Here is a 21,373-nt window from a genome sequence, read left to right on the forward strand (position 1 = left end):
GTTAGACCACTGTTGGCTTCCAACTTGTTGTGATGTCACAAAATCATTTAATACGTACACAACTTAAACTCAGATTTAAGGTGAGCACAGAGAACCTTTCCCCTTTCAGCAGATGAATCTGAAAACATGCTCTGCATATACATCATTCTGCAAAATGAAGGCAGAAATACTTAAATAAAGAAGCTATAAATAAGACACATTTTGAATGGACTTTGATGAGAACGGGTAAAATGAACTTGTAGGAAGTTCTGTACAGTAAGAAAAGTGATCTTGTGACTGGAAGGGTAAACTCTCTCTTTAAAGACACCAGGACATTGCAAATAACGGAAAAACAAAATATTTGCAGGCACCATGTTTCACACAATGTATCTCTGTGTGATCAGCCAACAAGTTGGAGGTGGAAAAGACTATGTGAATTAATTAGCTGTGCTAACACATATAAACATTGTAGGGAATTAATTTAAAAAAAGCTTACATCTGACCATGCCAATATGGTTTTAAAAATTAGGCTAAATGAGCTGTATATATTAGTAGAATTGTTGTCTAAACATACAAAAATCCACTTCATTAAGTAGTTTTAAAGAAAATTCAACATAACCTAACATAACAAAACGTGAAGTGCATCCCTGATTAGGAAAGTGTAAGTAGATAAGTAAGTACATCAAGATGGCACCATAGATGTCTGCTTCAGTGTTGCGCTCTCTGGTACTTTTTCTGTTTTTGTTTGGTAAGGACATTGAGAGCCACTAGAAACCAGACAAAAATTCCTTGTATGCGTAAACACACAATAAAGCTGATTCTGACTCTGTTGCAGTCTGATTACATAATGACATCATATCTGATTTTTATGGGCATGTCCTTGATGTGTCCAGATGAGACCAACAAAGAATCAGTGTCAGCAATTGAAAGGGGCATCTTCACACTGTGTTTGGATGGACCGATGCCTCAGTTGTCTGATGACATGTATGACATCAGTGCTGCCAAACAGATACTGCATGGAGGAGGCAGCCAGTGGAACAGTGGCAACCGCTGGTTTGACAAAGCATTACAGGTAAAATCAGGCAAATGTAAATTATACATATGTCACCCTGAACGCAAACCCGTTACGCTTTTCCAGGCACAAGTACTGCAGATCACTATCACTTATCAGAAAAACACACAATAGGCAAGAGACGGTCTAAAGACACATTTTAACATTAAAGATATTTCTATCTCTTTCTCTCTGTCAGCCAAAGTCATTTTAACTCAAAGCATGATCTCTCTCTCTCTCAGTGTCACACGAACACACACAAACACACACACACTACATAAATGCTCTCATAGACCATCAGTCTAAAAGTAAACTCAGTGCAATAAAGACATGGTTGTAATGCCCTATCAGCCAATCCATCATGGTTAAGTGACCCGTAATTATTGATCCAGAGACAATTTATTACAATACAATTACAACAGTCTAGACGGCATGAAATAAAAGCATGACTTATCATTTTCATCTAAGCCTGACACTGGATAGGCCTGAGTTTAGCAATATTCTCAACTGGAAAGAACAGGGACAAATCAAACACATGCAGGCCCAGAATCAGTGCCTGGTCAAAAGTTACAGAAATATCAAAACACTGCAGCGATATGTGGGCTGACAAAGTCCTTAAACCTGCAATATTAGATTTTTTAGCCACAGGGGCAGAGAAACACCACAAAATTTACATATAATCACATCAATTTTAAGTGGATATGGCAAACTTTTAAATATGCAAACAGCTGCTCATATCCACATCCAGCACTTATGGAGCAACATTAAAATTAATTTAGAGTCATGTCTCTGTCAACCTCATGAATGTAAGTCCAATATTCACTCTCTTTTAGCTCTGTTTTTGATCTCTACCAACTCCTGAGAGACATATCTTGCTCTTTAGCTGCTAAATGTTCCACTATGTTCCCCAGCTAGTCTCTAACTGTGTCTGTTCATCATTTAGTGCAGGGTAGGTAGTGTATAGTGGGTTTTTAAAATATTTTCACCAAAAACATCATCATTCACTCATCACTATCCGCAAGACCTTTTACATCATACATGATCATTTGATACATTATAATAAAAATGATCAAATGATGATCACCACTTTAAACCTTTCCAATCCGAGAAAATCTCACAAACTTTACAAGCAGCAGTCCACAAAGAACATAATCTTCAAATCTTTACCATATGACTGAAACATCGGCAACTTGGTTCGTGTTTGATTTGGTTCTGGGTTTATTCTGGGTTGGGTAGGTTTGCTCCCAACTCCACATTGGAAGCACCAATCTCAATGATGAACCAACATTTGGAATCAGGGAGAACCAGGATGAGAGAGGTGATGAAGGGGTCCTTGAGGGCCTGGAGAGTCTGAATGGGGGAGCTACATGAGGGCATGTAAAGGGGCAGCAACAGAACTGTAATTTCAACTGAATTGTCTGTAATTTAGACAACCCAAAAAACCTCTGCATCTGCCTATGGATGGTCAGTGTAGGCCATTCTTTGACTTTTTGACTTTGCTGGGGTCCATATAGATGCTGCCGGCAGGGATGATAAAGCCCAGGAAGGAGACACTTTATTTATTTTTTATTTGTTTGTATATAAGAAAGTAAAAGATTTGATATGTACGCAAAGACATTCACATATACAATTAAAGAATTTAATTAAATTTTAATCACTTTATTTGAGCATAAAGGAAGATGAAGATGTTCAGACTAGTAGAAAATGAATGAATTACTGAGTTGAGCAAGCTGCTCTGCTCTGTGCCGGGGCTGAGTGGAGCATCAGGGCTCTGCCGTCTAACTCCAGCATGTAAGGAAGAGACCAGAGACGAGGCATGACATGAATCAGGGAAAAGTGCTCTAAAAAGAGAAAAGTAGACAGCGAAAACAGAGCTTTTAATCAGGAATGGACACTTTTACCCTGTATCTAGACAGAAAGCGTAGCATTAGCAGCACTTTTAGCAGATCCGCTGCAGCAGCGAGTGACTACACAGGAGGAGTTCAGGTACATTGTTGAGTGTAGGTCATCCACATTTTGGAAGTGCCAAGAGCCCAATACACAATGACTGTAGAGTAAAACGGAGCAAATACTTCCATAGGCAGTTCAAAATCAGTTTGTCTCATATGTTCCGGTACCACTACAGATAACGCACTAATCTTTTGAGCAAACATAGCGTGAGCAGCACATTTAGCAGATCAGTGTCTTTCCCTTGGAGTGCCTTATGTGCAATGTGGACAGCTCAGTTCATTCAAAATTATTACGCACACACAGAAATCACCATCCTCAAGGTATTCAGCAAACTAATGGTCAGACTTGACAACAGTCCCATTATAACTCAATGATTAACAATGCAACAATGGGTAACTTGTACAGTTCACATTGCTCCACAAACTGCTTGATGTAAAGATAGAGGGCCTTGGCATCCATCTTTTCAGAGCAGTCCATGAATCTAAGAAATCGCTCTTTTATTTCCAGTTTGTCTGCATATCTCACACATAGTGTCAACTGTTCCTTCTTGAAACTGAGTGGTTTGTCCACAAGAAGAGTATAGAATCCATTATCCTCAATAGTCTGAGTGATGTGTTTCACAATTTTGGCAGCAATCTCCAACAGCTCTTTCTGAGGATTGTGGCTTGTAAGATTGAAGGAGAATTCCACCTAGATTTGAAAGCTTCATCACACATGGAATACCATCTACACAACTCACACAACAGAAAGTTTCCCTGATTTCTTAAAATCTCAATTTCATCATTCCCCCGCAGTGCAAGTCCCTGTTTGCGCAGCATTTGACCAATTAAAATTGCATATTCCCTGTTGCACTGCATGTTGGCTTGCATGTTTTTTTTCCTGTTTGAGTCCTTGTTTGTATGCAGGTAGGAGTAGAATGAAGCTGTGATCAGCCTTACCAAATGCGGGGCTAGGGAGGGGTTTGTAGTAGAAGGGGCTTCCTGTTCTTAACAGTGGTTATTAAGGCCAGGGTTGATGATGCAGGGCTGACACATAATGGCTTTCTTTTTGGTGAAGAAGTCAAATCAATTTTATTTGTATAGCCCAATACCAAGAATCACAAACTTGCCTCAGTGGGCTTTACAATCTGTACAGCAATACAACATCCTCTTTCCATCCTTTTTCCTTTTTTCCAAAAAAAAAAAGAAAAAGCTGACACTGACAGGGGAGGACGATAGTTGGATGATGCCAGCAGCAAGGGAGCTCTTGATGCATGTCCTCTGTTTTGGGTGCAAAGGGAGATAACAGATGCACTTTGAGAGGTGCAGACCATGGTAGGAGATCTATGATGTAGTTGTGTAGTTGTGGGGCTGATGTGGAGGCAAGGGGGTGGCCTGGGCCCACATCTGGGGGTTTAACTTGGGTCAGACCAATGCTCTTTCTTAGGTAGAAGATGAAGCTTTTGGGAGCTATAGTTCAGTCATGGCTCCATGTTGCAATGTCCACTAAAAACTGTCAGTAATGGAGCATCTGTTTTTCAGCAGCCACAGTTCTAATACAGCTGTTTACTGATATTTTCCTGTGTATTACAAGCATATTGAATACAAACATGGAGCTTGTTTAAGGCTGGTAACAAATGCCATGTGGCTGTACTTTAATACAACAATCTTTTCACCCTTATCAATATAACCAGTCACACAGCACAGCTAATGCCATTACTGTTCAGAAGGTCATCTAACTCTTCACCAGTTTCAGCACAGGCATCCCTCTTTCAGCCCACTCACAGTTTACAAGCACACTTTGTGGCCTTGTACACGAAATGCATGTGAACAGATAGTGTCGGTATTCTCTGCACTAATCAAAGGCCTCCATTCAGCTGTCTATCAACTTGGCTTGTTAGCAGGGTAAAGAGTCTGGGCCTAGTCAAGTCAGAAAAGTTTTCTGGGCTTGTACTTCATTCATTGCTGCTTGTTTCATGTTTGCTGGTTTATTCTTTACTGTGCATCCATGAGAATGTGAGTAATCAGTTATTATTCTGTAATTGCAGTTAGCGTTGCAGTAGTGATATGGTATTGTACTGTACATATATAGTGACAGCGCTCAAGTCCCTGTAATAGTTTGACCGTCATGTCACTTTAGTTTACTATTGCAAATGTTCCTTATTGTTATTCATTGTAATGTATATGATCCCTGACAATGTTATTTATGTTTATTGGTGATTTATCACTGTGCTGTCAGCCTGGCCAAAGTGCTGTAAAGGAACCTAAGGCTGTTTTTATTCTCCTCTATTAATGATGAGTAATACGCAGCTCTGGCATTACAGAGGGCCTTCTATATGTTTAAAACTATCTTGCCAGAGTAAGCGAGATTCTTCTAGTTTGGTGGAATGCCAAATCCTTTCAAATTTTTGCGATGTTTGCTCTAATTTGTAGGTTTGGGAGTTATACCATGGAGCTAACCTCTTATGTTTTATTATTTTCCTTTTTAAAGTGGTGATGGAGTCAAGTTTTATTTGCAGTGACCTTGTGGCACTATCAACAAGATTATCAATTTGGGAGGGACTAAAATTAACATAAGAGTCCTTTCAGAAAGAATTGAGATGTAATGTTAATGCTTGATTTATGTTTCTTATCTGTCTTTCAGATTATTGTTGGAGAAGACGGGACATGTGGTATAAACTGCGTGCATACCATTACTGATGGTACAATCCAAATGGCCTTGGTTGATTATTTTGCAGCACACATGTAAGTAGCCAAAAATAAATGAGCTTGTGTGGGTGCAAGTGTAGATGTTTTGATTTGTTATCATCACATGAGTGAAAGGTCAGCAATGAGGCAAAGTGTACACATTATCTAAAATCTCAATATACTGCTAGCAACATGGACAGGTGGAAGGAATCTTGTTTTTGCTATACCACACATAGGGCTACATAATAGGCAAGGCAAGTTTATTTGTATAGCACATTTCAACAAGGCAATTCAAAGTGCTTTACATAGGGCATAAAAAGCATCAAGACTATAAAAGCAACAATGTACATGGCAATGTAAAAAGACATTTAAATACAATTAAAAAGTTTTAAATTGCAAACAAAAAGAAGCTAAAATAGAATAAGTTACACTGCACTGTAAAAGTTACAGTGCAGTGAAAGTAGGCTGACCTTGTAATTGTCTCAATGTGGCTGTTGAAATTCAGGTTCTGAGTCCATGACTACACCAAGATTTCTGGCTAGGTTTGTGGTTTTTAACATTACCGATTAAAGCTGGGCGCTGACTTAACATCATTCTTCCTTGGCTCCAAAAACAGGGTTAGGGTTAAACAATTGCTTCAGTTTTATCTTTGTTTAATTGATCCATCATTGATTTCCATCCAATCGTTGATTTGTTCAATGGACTAACTCAGTGCTTGTGTTGTAAAATATTTTGTTGTAAAATGGGGACCCACATGTAAAGCATTGCTCTGTAGCACTAATATTGGTCAGAAACCAATCAGGGTACCTGACAAATCACTTGGATATACTGTATGAAAGAGATTTAATGTGTCCATGCCTAATGTCCTCTCATATCATTTCTTTTCTCTTGTTTGTGGAAACAGGAAGAAGTCAGAGATAATGCAGTCTCCCATGGTGCCTTTGCCCATGCCCCAGAAACTACACTTCAACATCACACCTGAGATCAAGAAAGACATTGAGGAGACCAAGCACAGTATGGACATGTGAGAACAGTTTCCAGTTGTGTTACATACAGTTACGTAGATCATCAATGGCCAGAAAAATAGAAACCCAGAGGAGGATGAAGGGAGTCGTTACTGCCATTTCCATATGTTGCTATTTTCACCCATACACAGACCATAAACTATTTATTAATTGAATTTACAGAAAATGTACTATATTGTGGTATGTATTGTTATCGATATTTGAAGTGACCTCAGGATATGAGATTTTGGTCATATCACACACCCATGAACTGGCACTGAACTTTGGCATTGGATGTAAGTCACAAAATGCAAATTGTCCAAAATGGGCTGGACATTATGGTGGGTAACAGGAAGGCGGGTTTAAGCTGTGCCAAAGTTGAAGAGTTGCTCAGCTTTTCTAACTCATTGATCTCAAAGATAATTGATAAAAAACACATAACACTCTGGAAAAACATTTGCTGATTAGGAGGAAATTCTTTGTAGATGGACATGGGAGATGTTGAATGGCTTTTGGCACAAGTGTTTTAGGGCAAGACAACCACTGTCAGAAAACATGATCAGTGCTGCATTGTGCATGTAGCTTTTGAGGGAGATCTAATGTCTGTTGTAAACCAACAAAGATGCCTGCAGTGAGCTCAGAAGTGCCACCATGATTGTAGACTCAGGTTGCAGCATCATGAGGTTCTGGACCCATCATAGGGGCTCTAGGTGTGCATATGCGAGTGCTGACCCTAGGCACCTGACAATAAACTCGCCTTCCAGACCAATGCAGACAACATTTACAAAAAAGGCAAGGCAGCGGCTCTATCTCCTCAAGAAATTGGGGAACTTCTCAGTTAGACACAGGAACAAGCTCACCCAGGTGATACTGAATTGGCAAACCCTTTTCTTGGATGCCTACCTTGAAACTGTGGTTTTCTTCTTCTTCTTTTGGCTGTTCTCATCAGGGGCCTCTGCATCTTCCTCTGTCACACCAATCACCTGCATGTCTTCCCTCACCATGTCCATGAACTTCCTCTTTTTCCTGGCAGCTCCATCTTCAGCATCCTTCTCCCAATACAACCAGCATCTCTCCTCAACACAGGTCCAAACCATCTCAATTTCATCTCTCTGTTTGTCTCCAATCCATCCAACCTGAGCTGTCCCTCTAATATACTCATTCCTAATCCTGTCCATTCTCGTAACTTCCAGTGAATATCTTAGCATCTTAGAATATCAACTCTGCATCTGCAGCTCTGCCTCTTGTCTTTTCATCTGTGCCACCGCCTCCAAACAATACAGCATAAGTCTCACTACCCTCTTGTAAACCTTCCCTTTTACTCTTGCTGGTACCCGTCCGTCACAGATCACTCCAGACACTCTTCTCCACCCACTCCACCATGCCTGCACTCTCTTCTTCATCTGTCTTCCACACTCCCATTACTTTGAACAGTTGACCTCAAGTATTTAAACTCATCCACCTTCACCACCTCTACTCCTTGCAACCTCACCATTCAGCTGTCCTCCCTCCCATTCATGCACATGAATTCACGTCTTGCTCCTACTGACTTTCATTCCTCTTCTCTCCAGTGCATACCTCCACCTCTCCAGGCTCTCCTCAACCTGCTCTCTACTATCACTACAGATCACAATGTGATCCGGGAACATCATAGTCCACGGAGACTCCTGCATGATTTTGTCCATCAACCTGTCCATCACCATTGCAAACAAGAAAGGGCTCAGAGCCGATCCTTGATATAATTTCACCTCCACCTTGAACCCATCCATCACTCCAACCACACACCTCACCGCTGTCACACTGCCCTCATACATGTCCTGCACCACTCTTACATACTTCTCTGCCAGTCCCAACTTCCTCATACAATACCACATCTCCTCTCTGCACCCTGTCATATGCTTTCTCTAGACACGATGCCACTCCTTCTGACCTTCTCTATACTTCTCCATCAACATTCTCAATGCATTGCATCTGTAGTGCTCTTTCCTGGCATGAAACCATACTGCTGCTCACTAATCATCATCTCTCCTCTAAACCTAGCTTCCACTACTCTTTCCCATAACTTCATGCTGTGGCTGATCAACAGCTCTACACATCACTTTTATTCTATAAGATCAGTACCAGTACACTTACTCTCCACTCCTCAGGCATTGCCTCACTTTCCAAGCATGTGTAAAACAATCTAGTTAAGAACTCCACTGTCATCTCTCCTAAACATATCCATGCCTCCACAGGTATGTCATCTGTCATCCAACCACCTTTCCACTCTTTCTCCTCTTCATAGCTGCCCTCACCTCCTCCTTGGTAATCCACTGAACTTCCTGTTCACTATCCCCACACCATCCAACTTCATCTCTCTCTCATTTTCTTCAGTCATCAGCCCCTCAAAGTACTCCTTCCACCTTCTCAACACACTCTCCTCACTAGTCAGCACATTTCCATGTCTATCTTTCATCACCCTAACCTGCTGTACATCCTTCCCAGCTCAGTCCCTCTGTCTAGGCAATCAGTACAAGTCCTTTTCTCCTTCCTTAGTGCCCAACCTCATATACAACTCGCCATACGCCTTTTCCTTAGCCTTCGCCACCTCTTTCTTCGTCTTATGCCATATCTCCTTGTACTCCTGTCTACTTTTTCATCTCTCAGGCTATCCCACTTCCTCTTCGCCAACATCTTCCTCCGTATACTTTCTTGTACTTCCTCATTCCACCACCAAGTCTCCTTGTCTTCCTTCCTTTGTCCAGATGACACATCAGGCACATTCCTAGCTGTCATCCTCACTACCTCTGTAGTAGTTATCCAGCCATCCGGCAACTCTTCACTACCACCCAGTGTCTGTCTTAACTCCTCCCTGAACTCCACACACTTCCTTCTTCAACTTCTACCATTTGATCCTTGGCTCTGCCTCCATTCTCTTCCTCTTCTTGGTCTCCAAAGTCATCCTACAGAACACCATCTGATGCTGCCTAGCTATGTTCTCCCCTGCCACCACCTCGCAGTCTCCAATCTCTTTCAGATTGCACCTCCTGCATAAGACATAATGCACCTCTGTGCACCTTCCTCTACTCTTATATGTCACCCAGTGCTCCTCCCTCTTCTTAAAATAATTTACATATTTATATATATTTTCCATAGCCATTTCCATCCTTTTTGCAAAATCCACCATCATCTGTCCTTCCACATTCCTCTCCTTGACACCATACCTGCCCATTACCTCCTCATTGCCTCTGTTCCCTTCACCAACATGCCCATTGAAGTCCGCTCCAATCACCACTCTCACCCCCTTGGGTACACTCTCCACCACTTCATCCTAACTCACTCCAGAATTCTTCTTTCTCTTCTATCTCACACCCATTTTGTGGGGCATATGCACTGACAGCATTCATCACCTCACCTTCAATTTCCAGCTTAATACTCATCCCTCTGTCCAACACTCTCTTCACTTCCAACACACATACTCTTCCTTCAGGATGACCCTTACCCCATTTCTCATTTCTCTCATCCACACCATGTTAGAATAGTTTGAACCCATCTCTGATGCTCCTGGCCTTACTCCCCTTCCAGCTAGTCTCTTGCAGACACAGTATATCTACCTTCCTTCTCTCCATCATATCTACCAGCTCTCTCCCTTTACTAGTCATTGTTCCGACATTCAACGTTCCGACTCTCACTTCCACACTCCTACCCTTCCTCCTCTTCCGCTTCCTCCTGACATGCCTTCCCCCCTCCTTCTCCTTTATCCAACAGTAGCATAGTTTCCACTGGCACCCTATTGGTCAACAGTAATACTGGCAGCCATTGGTAAACAAGGCCTCAACCAATCCGGTATGGAAATCTGATGTATGATCCGCATATTTGATTTGGCATAGGTTTACACTGGATGCCCTTCCTGACACAACCCTGCCCATTTAGTCAGGCTTGGGACTGGCACTAAGAATACACTGGCTTGTGTATCCCCAGTGGTTGGGTTACTCTGAAACTGTGATGATTTTTATTAAATTCCTTCAAAGTCTTCACTACAAATATTATATAAGTCTGGACAGACATAGATGTAAACTCAAATTTGACTGGTTAGCAGAGGCATACAACCACAAGACGATATTTCTAGTTTCCTCAGGTATAGATTTTAGGTTAAGCTTTAAACCGATGCAAATTCAGACTCACAATGTACTGATTTTACTTAACCGTTCTGTGTATTTAAACAATGGCTGTTCTGAACCTGTATAATTCACAACAAACCTGCTACCATTATTACAGCATGTTACATTAGTTCTGCCATGGTCATTCACCTCAAAGCGAAAGTGTCTCCACACAGCACTCCTGCTGTTGTCCATATCTACAAACATTAGTAGTGAACGCTCTGCTGCTGGCTCTGTAATCTTAGGCAAGCTAACATTCTGAAAAAAAAACAACAGTGTGAGTGATGGGAAGTGGGGCTGCTGCTCCATGTGGGGTGGTGTGTGTGTGTGTGTAGAGAAGCTTCCTGTCCTAAGAAAGGAGGAGCAAAGAGAGAGAGAGAGAGAGATGCAGAAAATGTGTAATGGCATTACATTTGTCAGAATCTATGTATCAAAAATGTATAGTTTTTCCTTTATATTCATTCGGCAGCGGCACACCGCCACTGCCAAAATTTCACACAATCATTAACATCAGTGAGCTACTAATGATTTTCACTCACACACTGTGTGAACACAATAACAACCTACGTTATTGTGGAATTGTTTTGAGTTGAATCCTCCCTCTCTTCATTCTTCAAAGGACATCTATGTTAAAGGTACAAGAGTAGCATAGCTCTGTTAAGGAATAGGGCAGTGCTTAATGTGTGTGTATGTGTAGTGAGTGTGTAAATGAGCGTGTGTAGTTGATCAAGTGCAGAGAGCGAGCAGCATAAAAGTGACGTGAATGTGAGCAGAGTGGTGGAAAAGGTTAGCAGTAAGTTGTCACTTGTCAGTATGGCAGTAAATGTAGCCTGTCAACCTAGGACTGATTTATATTGTACATATAATACATTTATACTTGTCATTAGGCATAGATATATGCTGAAACACTGCAAATATCTGTCAGACTCACTGTCTAGAGATTTCTCTCATCTCTACCACTACAGACTGGCCCAAGACCTGGATCTGAGAGTTAAGGTATTTGACCACTTTGGAAAAAATGTCATAAAGGCCCTCAAGATGAGCCCTGATGCTTTCATACAGATGGCAATACAGCTGGCCTACTACAGGTGAGACGCTGAAAAGTCATGTGGAGATGGACTGTCTTTGTATGCACACGTTTTGCTCTTTACATTCTAAACCAAGGGTAGTTAGAGAGCTGTGAAGGTTTCATGTATAAAAACCTTGATCACACAGTTAGGCTGCAACAGAAATTCTTGCATCCATTATCTGAGAAGAAATGGATTCACCAGTTTTCAAAAGTTTTCAGGTTGTATTTAACAAAATCAGGGCATTAATAATATAGAAACACAATACTGTGGTCACATGCGATACATTTTCTTATTAGCCACAAAGTGGAGTAATGGATAAACAAATCTTCTCAGCAATATCAAACTGTACTCATTGTGTTTGAGGAGCTACAGTGTGTGTTTGAATGGTTAACAAGTTTGTTGTTGGAACACAGTTTAAAAAGATTTCTCTGATTTCTTTTGGCAGGATGTATCAGCGGTGCTCATCAGTGTTTGAAGCTGCCTCCCTGCGTATGTTCAGAATGGGCAGGACAGAGGGAATCCGTGCAACCTCAAGTGCCTCAGCTGCCTTTGTCAAGGCCTTTGATGACCCCAGAAAACAGGTAATTCTAAAGCAAACTCCTATATAATGTTCTCGTCGGTTTTACTAGTCCCACCAGCACATTACTTTCTATACTGTATACAATACCTACCTCAGGTCTGAGAAGCCTGCACAGTCTGTCCCTGCATATTGCAATTAAAGTGAACATACATCAGCCCTATTTTACGCCCGGCGCAAAGTGGCGCCAAGGACGACGTAAGTGTCTTTGTTAGTTTAAGACCAACGCAGTTGTCATTTTCTCATCCAGCACCAACATTTTTTAAATAGCAAATGCACTTGCACCCATCTGAGCACCCATGGGCGTGTTGGTCTTAAAATGAGGTGTGGTCAGGTGCATTGATGGCGCATTGCTATCTTGACGCAGTAGAGAGCGATTGCACTATTGACCAACAAAAACTTGGTCTGAAGTCAGTAGCACAGTGTTTCACTGTTATTTTAAGGGTGCATTATCAAGATAGTAGATAGATTGGTTTATTGCATGTTACGCCGAAAACACACCCATGATTAATTAAGAGACTATGGACAACCCCTATGAACCATGCGCCTGGTGCTCCGACCATTTTTTCCACCGTTAAAATAGCAAAGGTGGATTTGGACACACCCTAAATGCACTTGCGCCATGCACCTCAGACCGTGCACTTTGGATCGTTAAAATAGGGCCCTGTATCCTGGTAACTTTTATCTTGAGTACATTCTGTCTCCATGTTCTGTGGGGCACAACAACAAAAACACTACAGCAAATCAATACCACTGGCTGAGTTGTTGTGGGCATGTTGCCACAGGAAACAGGTAGAACTACATATTAAAAGTGGTGTAGCCTGGAATTAATTTATATGTTCACATGCTTTGTGTTTTTATCTCTCTGCTGCTGCTCAAGCAGTTGCCCCGTGGGGACAAATAAAGTAACTGAGTGATTGAAATTATGAAAAACTGCTATAGATTTAAAAATTTATCCAGCAGTATATGCTGTTGTGAAAATTTGCTTTAACTTGACAACATTATCAAACTTTACGCTTTTGCATATGAAGAAGAAACCCATATGTCCAGTTGAAGGCAGTGGTTCATACTTCCCTCAAGTCAAATCAAGTCCATCAGATATTATGCCTTTAAGATTTCTGAGGGTTTTTGATACTGTTGGTCGTACAGATTTTTTTGTACATGTTTTATTATAAATACTTCTCTTTCCACAGGCACTTTTCTTCTTGCTTTAAAGTTGCATTAGTGGACCTATTTCTTAATAAATCTAAACTTGACCTTCTGAAGCCAAAACACCCATCTCCTAATTACCATCTCTATCAAAGGTTTTTAAGAATGTGATTCGCTCAAAGTTGATCTCTTTTATGAATAAGACATTTCAATCAGGTTTCCACCCCCTTCACATCACTGAAACCACCCTTATTATTAAGAACAATCTTTTACTCTGAGCTGATGCTGATGATTATTTAATTTAACTGCCTTTGGTGCTTTAATAGTATTGTGCTGCATAACATTCACACTAATAAACACTAACCTGCTACAAGTGATGAGTTGTTCCTGTTTTTCACAGAACACAGAGAAGGTGGATTTATTGGAGAAAGCTGTGAAAGTACACACATCATTATCCTACATGGTGAGTATCATTTACAGCACCACTCAATACTTAAGTTCAGTGGAGGTAAAGTTTATTATCAGTGTAAAGATGCCTTTAAGCAACAACTGTTGTTAGAGCATGTTATGAACAGTTGTCCCTTTATACTATCCTACCTTACATTTATGACTAGTTTCTGATCAGTTTCCTCCTATGGAGCTTATTTTTGCTATTTGTACAAGACATTTACTTAAATATCATTATCATATCCAGTTAAGGATTAGCAAAAAACTGAAAATACTTTGTGGGGGTTTTCACGTTTAGTGGGATTACAGAGCAGTGTATTCAAGGATACACAATGCACCTCTTTGAAAAACACTGAATGTAAACTGAAATTTTTGTTTACACAAGAACTCCACAGGATAACATAATTACTACATGTAATGATCCACTAGAAAGAACAAACAAATTGAATTGTCTCCATTTTTACAGGCAGTGATTGGACAGGGCATAGATGAACATCTCGAGGGTCTTAAAACTCAGGCTATTGAGGAAAAAATCCCCATGCCTGATTTCTTCACAGACATCTCCTACACTAAAGCCTTTGACTACGACCTCTCTACAAGTCAGGTAAGGGCAAGGGTTTAAACTGTGTTATAGAATAAAAATACCACTATATTGCAACTAAAGATAGTAAACACATTACTTATACTCTGCAAAAAATGGTTAATTAGTGTGCTCTTCTATAGGGATGCACATTTATATTCTCCTATTCTATATTAGTGTGCTCTCCTTCAGTGATGCATACTTATATCCTCATATTTCTGTTATTCTGAATATCTAATGAGTTTCAGGTCAGACTCTAACATTGGAGGATGGTGAACACTTACATCTTTTCCACTTTTCCTATAGCATTCAATTACAAATTTGATGAGTGGAACCTGGTGGTGTAGCCAGCTATAATAAAACCCTTTTGGTAAACCGCTAGGTGCTGAAGCTTCAGTAGTGTAAAATACAGCCACAATAATTTAGAACAGAAAACAAACACCTATGTCAGCAAGAGGGCTGTGTGAAATGACTAGTGACAACTGTAGTTAAGCTGTTTCAACTGAAACCTTTCGGTTTATACTTGTGAGCTGACATTAAGTTCTTACTGTTCCTACTTAAATTATCACTTACACTTTGACAACTTTACCTCTTTCATTGCTTGAATTACTTCTGAATCTTCAAACACTTTCAGATGCAGATTTTCAGCAGTCATCAAAAATACATTTTTATCTGGAAAATGTTGCCTTTCCTAGTTTTACATGTTGCTGAGAAAATCACAGGAGTATGTCAGCATATTGCTGCCACCACAATGACAGTTTTATTGCATTACAAGGAACTTTCCTCATTTAATGAAGGTCCTTTTCACATTATAACAAAATTGTTTCATGTTATTCTCGTATATTTTTTCATTATTACTAGATGTGTTACTGCAAATTATTCAGGTTTTACCAGAAACTTTTCTTGTTATAGCAGCATATCACATTATCTTATTTCACAGAACTTCTCATTATTTCACAAATCAGTATATCTCATTATGACATGTTAAGCTACTGTTGTGATAACAAGAATCTGCCATATGTTGTTAAAACAAGAAAAAAGACACAAGACACAGAGCCTCCATTGGCTAGAAAATGTGATAATGGCTGGTTTAATGTATATGGCTTGATTTAGGTTTTATTTCATGCATGGGATGAGACTTAAGTATCATTCGTTCATGTTGTATCTATACCTGCTTTCTGTGAAGGGTCATGGGAGGGGCTGAATATCCAGCTCACAGAGGCAGGGTTTTTCTTGCATAGGTTTTATAGAAATATTTTTGGTTTTATAGAAATGTGATTGACTAACAGATGTTCTAATCATAAATGATTGTGATTCTGTAGTGCTACACGCGGGATAATTGCATCAAACTATTTAGAAACGCTCTTGGAGTTATCCATTCACTGTGTAGTCTGTAAGTTACTCTATGGGGAAAACACAATTAGGCCTATGTTAAGAGGGTTGTAACTGTTTGCACCCTTCCACTGTCCCAGCAGCCATGTTCATATTCAGCTATATCTGCCTGAGGACTCAAGACTAACGGCATCCCATTGTCCCGGGAACGGTAGAAAATGTGTTCAGGACAAACAGAGATCATCCCCGGGACTAGGGATGTGCCCAAATACAAATACATTATTCGGCAAAGCACCAATAGTGGGTTTTTTTTTACAAATATTTGTTTCATACAAATATTTTAAAAATTATGTGTTTTTGGGAAGAAAAATAAACCATGTCAACTACCAACATGCAGGTCGGTTACATCTCTATCTCAGTCTCTCTCCTTCGCTGTTACATCTACAGCAGGTATTAACGAGGGGAGTCACATCCACCTGCAACATGACACATAATTCCTAATTTGGACATCACTCCCAGAGTTGGGAGTGTTCCCCAAAGATAAAGCTGAGCTGCTGACACATGAACAAGCTTCATGAGCACTTATTGTAACCCTTTAATTTTCTAAAATTAAAAGTTTAATGAAAACAAAAGCAGGATTTTTAAGCCTCTTTCCACTTTTATTCAAATACAAATACAAATAATTTTGCTGCCTCAACAAATACAGATACAAATACAAATACTGGGCCCTCTGCACATCCTTACTCGGGACGCCTCTGGGACAAAAGAGATTTTATATATGATTTTTATTTATTTGTTTTAAAGTATCGCTTAGTAAATAATGAACTGAACAGAGTGCTGACTACAACAGAGCATGCCTTCTCATTCTGTTACTATAGTTATTATCACTGACTGGCTACTCAGAGCAAGACCTGAAATGTTCCCGTGGTACCACCAGTCAATCTGTCCCTTCAGTCACAAATGGCTTGCTAGCAGGACCTCACAAATATGTTGCGCTTGTTAAACAAAACACAGAGGTATCCTGGCTGTGTGTGTGTATATTAGCTAAAGCATACATTGAGACCATGTCAAAAATGACATTCTGATTAATAGCGGATGGCTCACAGGTGGTGAAATAATACATCATTAATGAGGAAAATAATAACATTCTCTAAATGTGAACAGAGCAGAGAGGCTGCTCAGCTCTCTGCATTTTTCATCAGGTATGAATTACTGACTCACAACTAAGCAAAATAACAACAGGGAATACTCAGAAATATACAGACACTAATAACAATTATTGCTGGAGAAATCTTTCCAGACCACATGGGTTATCAGGAGCAGAAACGGGACCACAGCATACAGCAGACATAGTAGGCTACATAAGCAAAGGCACAGTTCACACTGGAAACGTTTACAATTAGTGCCTACTGAAACAGCATCTCTAATCTTTAAAGTAAATTGTTAAAGAAAACACTCATTAATCAATCGGATTTTGCGATTTTGGGGTCCCAAGCAAACTCTACTGCCACTATATTGTCAACCATGTAGACGTATAGGAATGCCTCACGTCTCTCCCTCCATGCCTCCCCTTCAACGCTCTCCTCACAGTTTGAAAACCTCTGGTCTAGATCAATCATGTGATTAGGCAGATTTAGGCGACAGTGTCTCCAGGCGTTGTCACATCTTTTTCTCATTACAACAATAAACCAACTTCTATATGTTATAACTCATGTTATAACATATATCAGAAGTTTCAGCACTACAACAATAACTAACCTCTGCATTTCCACTTCTGTCCCTGTTCACAAGGTACCATCCAGGAATGGCTGTCTCCCAGTAACTTGCGTTGACAAACCCAATGGATATGATTTGTCCTACACTTTTATGAATGATCGCATCAACTTTGTGGCGACAGCTATCAAATCCTGCAAAGAAACTAATGCTGCACATCTGATCCAAGCATTGGAGGATACGCTGCTGGACATGAGGACACTGCTAGAACAAACTCCAAGAGTCTAACTGTGAAGCTATACAAGACTCACGAAATAGTTCAGTATTCTGGGAAAACAAGTGAACAAGTATATTTTCTAAAAAGTCAAAATATTGTTTTAACTAACCTGATCCAAGATGAAATAGATACAACAGGGAAAGTCTCAGTGACAAAATCTCACAGTATGAGTTTAGGCAGGTATGGGAATTGTTCAATAGCCACATGATATATAGCCTATACCTCCAAATCATATACAGCTATGACTTTTCTGTAATAACTTGGTGGTTCATATAAACTGATACTTCCTGCCTATACAACTTGCTGCTTTTCAACCACTGTATAGAGCAAACTCTACATGATGTTTACAACACTGTATTCTGAATTTCATCAGGCAAAGATGTCCACTGTACACACAAGAAACTTATTATCCAATAAACAGCCATTAAATCTACTGAGCACATCCATGCATCCAGTATCTTGAAGTCTTGATTTTAATACACCATGGCTTTTCCTCTAGCAACACCCTCAGGACAAACCATACATTTTTAGCTTTGTGAACATATACATAACACACATATACATGCTCTCTCTCTCCCTCTCTTCTTCGTCTTCTTCTTCCTCTTCTTTTTCCTCTTCTTCTTCTCCTCCTACACACTTACACCCCACAGAAATACAGAGCACATTTTATTACCAGGTGTAAATGGGGTATGAGCGTTTGGGGTCTGATGAGGAATTTATCCCTGTGGGTGCTTCTACCAGCATATGGTCAAAGTGGGAGCCATGGACAGGAGCATCTAGCAGGGGCTCTGGAAGATTATGCAGAGGGTGTGGACAAGCTTGACGCTGAGGATATTGCTCAGTTGGGTAACACTTCATTTTACAGGTCCGCAAATTTCATGGTAATTAGGTGGTAATTAGTAAGTAACTTCTTTGAAATTTCTTTGAAATTACCCCAAAATTTACCTAGAATTTCTGGTGTTTTTCTTGTACAGCCTTTTGAAACTGTAATTAGAGAGGATTTGGCATATTTTTCATGGGCGCAACCCACATACTCAGCTCTGCTGCTCATACCACAAATGCATGTTCCTCACAAATGTGGTACCATTTAAAAGGGAAATAAACAGGCTTTCCAACGGTATAAGATTTATTCCCAAGAAATATTGCTACATCAAAGAAATATTCTACCAAACACAAATTTCCTTACTTTTGTGCTATGTTTATATGTGTTTTCTGTAAATTACTTGCATGCTTGATACATAAATGAAATGTATCCTCTGTTGGACCAAAAATGCAGACTCAGAAAGACCTCCTAAGAAACCATTTCTGACCAACAATTTGAATTATGGCCTGAACTAAAAGCCTAAACTGACCCTAAGGCCGCCTGGACCTGAGAAAACAACTCCCACCTTAGATGGAACACAGACTCTTATCACCAAAGCCATAAACTAACCCACATTCCTAAGGACTTTGTTAACCCTCCCTGCAAATGTGTGGCAAACCTGAACTTCATGTAAATTAAATGTCTAATCATTATGCAACTCATATGATTATGTCTAATCATTATGCAACTCATATCATGTCATTTGTCATGCAAATACAAGAAGAATGGTATAACTTTCATAGTTGTATGACTATCTACTAAAGAGATATGAGACTTAGATTTTATCAACCTTTGTACTGAAGCAATTGCCAATTCATTTAGATATCCCTTTCTCTCTCTCAACGCAACTGGTCAAAGCAGATGGCCGCCCACCAAGAGCCGGGTTCTGCTTGAGGTTTCTACCCGTTAAAGGGGAGTTTTTCCTTATTGCTGTCGCCAAGTGCTTGCTCATGGGGGAATTGTTGGGTCTCTGTAAATTAAAGAGTATGGTCTTGACCTGCTCTATGTGAAAAGTGCCTTGAGATGACTTTTGTTGTGATATGGCGCTTGATAAATAAAAATTGATTGATTGATTGATTGATTGATTGATTGATATAGAGAGGCTGGATGAAGGACCTGGTATGGCAACCACTCTTCAGTTGCATCAAGCAAAGTGGCATACATCCTGCTGTCTGAAATTCAACACCACCAAGCTGAAGAGAGCAGAGAAGAAAGCTGAGAAGAGATCAGCACCTCAAGATGAACCCACCGTCATGAAGAAGTACACTTGGTCAAGTGATCAACATGAAAAAGAAGAGAATATGTGCTTTTGTTTGAAGATTTGACATCTGCTGAGCCACTTCATGAAGCATGTACCTTTCAAATTGATGGTCATGTCAGAAAATGTGCTGTAAAATTGCAAGATGAGCGACTACTAGCAAAAATGTGTGCAGGCGATATGGTTGCAATAGGGGCAAAATACTATGCACGTTGCTTAGCAAGATACTATAACAAAGCTACCAAACTGCACAAAAAAGAGAGTCATGATACCAATGACATGGTATGTCAAAGCATAGCCTTTGCTGAGCTGGTTTGCTATATTAAGGATGTCCATGTAGATAAAGAAATGCCATCTGTCTTTAGGCTTGCTGAGTTAAACAAAATGTACTCCTCTCGCCTAGATCAACTGGGGCTGGAACATGTCGGGTTAACTCCACACATTTGAAAAATAGAATACTGAGAGAGTTTCCTGACATGACTGAGCAAAAAGATGGAAAAGCTGTATTACTCGCATTTAAGGAGGACATCAATGTTGCTCTCAGATCATCCTTTCAGAATAATCTTGATGATGAGGCTGTCATTCTATCCAAAGCTACCAAGATTGTACGTTGGGATATGCATCAGATGAAGGCAAAGTTCACTGGTTCATTTGAGCAAGACTGTCAAAAGACATCTCTACCCAAATCACTGCCATCTCTAGTTGGCATGGTTCTTGATGGCCCTGACATCAAATCTCAATCTGAGGGTGTGCCTCAAGCTGTGCTCAGCATAGCTCAGCTTGTTCAGTTTAATAGCTGCATTCAGAGGCGTGATGGACACAAGAACCCAAAGCACAACCATTACCAGTGTATGTAGGACTCAGTGTTCATGCCAAGACATGAAAAAAAGACCTTGTCGACACACTCTTTCAGCTAGGACTCTCAATATCATATGACAGAGTGATGGACGTCACCACAGCAATGGGCAACCATGTGAGCGAGCTGTATCACAGAGAGCAAGTGGTGTGTCCAATGGCATTGAGAGAAGGATTGTTCACAACAGCAGCAGTGGACAACATAGACCACAACCCTAGTTCTACATCTTCAACTGGCACAGGAATTTCACTATTCCAGCATCCCATCAGCCAAAATAAGAGGATTGACCGCAGAGTGGGATGTGACCTTGATTTGTCACCCGTCTCAAGGAGAATCTCTGATCTGCCAGCATATTTCACCACTATTCAACCTACCTACCTGAGAAATACAGAAGCAACTATCCCCAAAGCCATCAGTCCAGTCCAGGGAAATGGGTCTGCTGTCATTGATGCAATGAGAGAGG

At 40.3% G+C, this 21,373-nt stretch overlaps 1 protein-coding gene across 2 annotated transcripts in view; it reads left to right on the top strand.

Annotated features, from left to right (window-relative positions):
- Positions 1 to 18,367, top strand: part of LOC121886243 (carnitine O-acetyltransferase-like) — a 34,947-nt gene extending 16,580 nt beyond the window's left edge. Inside the window, exons 7-14 of one of the 2 annotated variants that reach the window (XM_042396202.1) lie at positions 873 to 1,051; positions 5,603 to 5,703; positions 6,551 to 6,670; positions 11,755 to 11,877; positions 12,305 to 12,440; positions 13,986 to 14,048; positions 14,499 to 14,636; positions 17,736 to 18,367. In XM_042396202.1, coding sequence (XP_042252136.1) covers positions 873 to 1,051; positions 5,603 to 5,703; positions 6,551 to 6,670; positions 11,755 to 11,877; positions 12,305 to 12,440; positions 13,986 to 14,048; positions 14,499 to 14,636; positions 17,736 to 17,945 — 1,070 coding nt within the window. In that variant the 3' untranslated portion in view covers positions 17,946 to 18,367. The remainder of the gene's footprint in view (positions 1 to 872; positions 1,052 to 5,602; positions 5,704 to 6,550; positions 6,671 to 11,754; positions 11,878 to 12,304; positions 12,441 to 13,985; positions 14,049 to 14,498; positions 14,637 to 17,735) is intronic. The other variant, XM_042396203.1, reaches the window with a different exon arrangement.
- Positions 18,368 to 21,373: the final 3,006 nt, after the last annotated feature.

Source organism: Thunnus maccoyii, chromosome 19, assembly GCF_910596095.1.
Source record: "Thunnus maccoyii chromosome 19, fThuMac1.1, whole genome shotgun sequence".
Lineage (NCBI taxonomy): Eukaryota > Metazoa > Chordata > Actinopteri > Scombriformes > Scombridae > Thunnus > Thunnus maccoyii.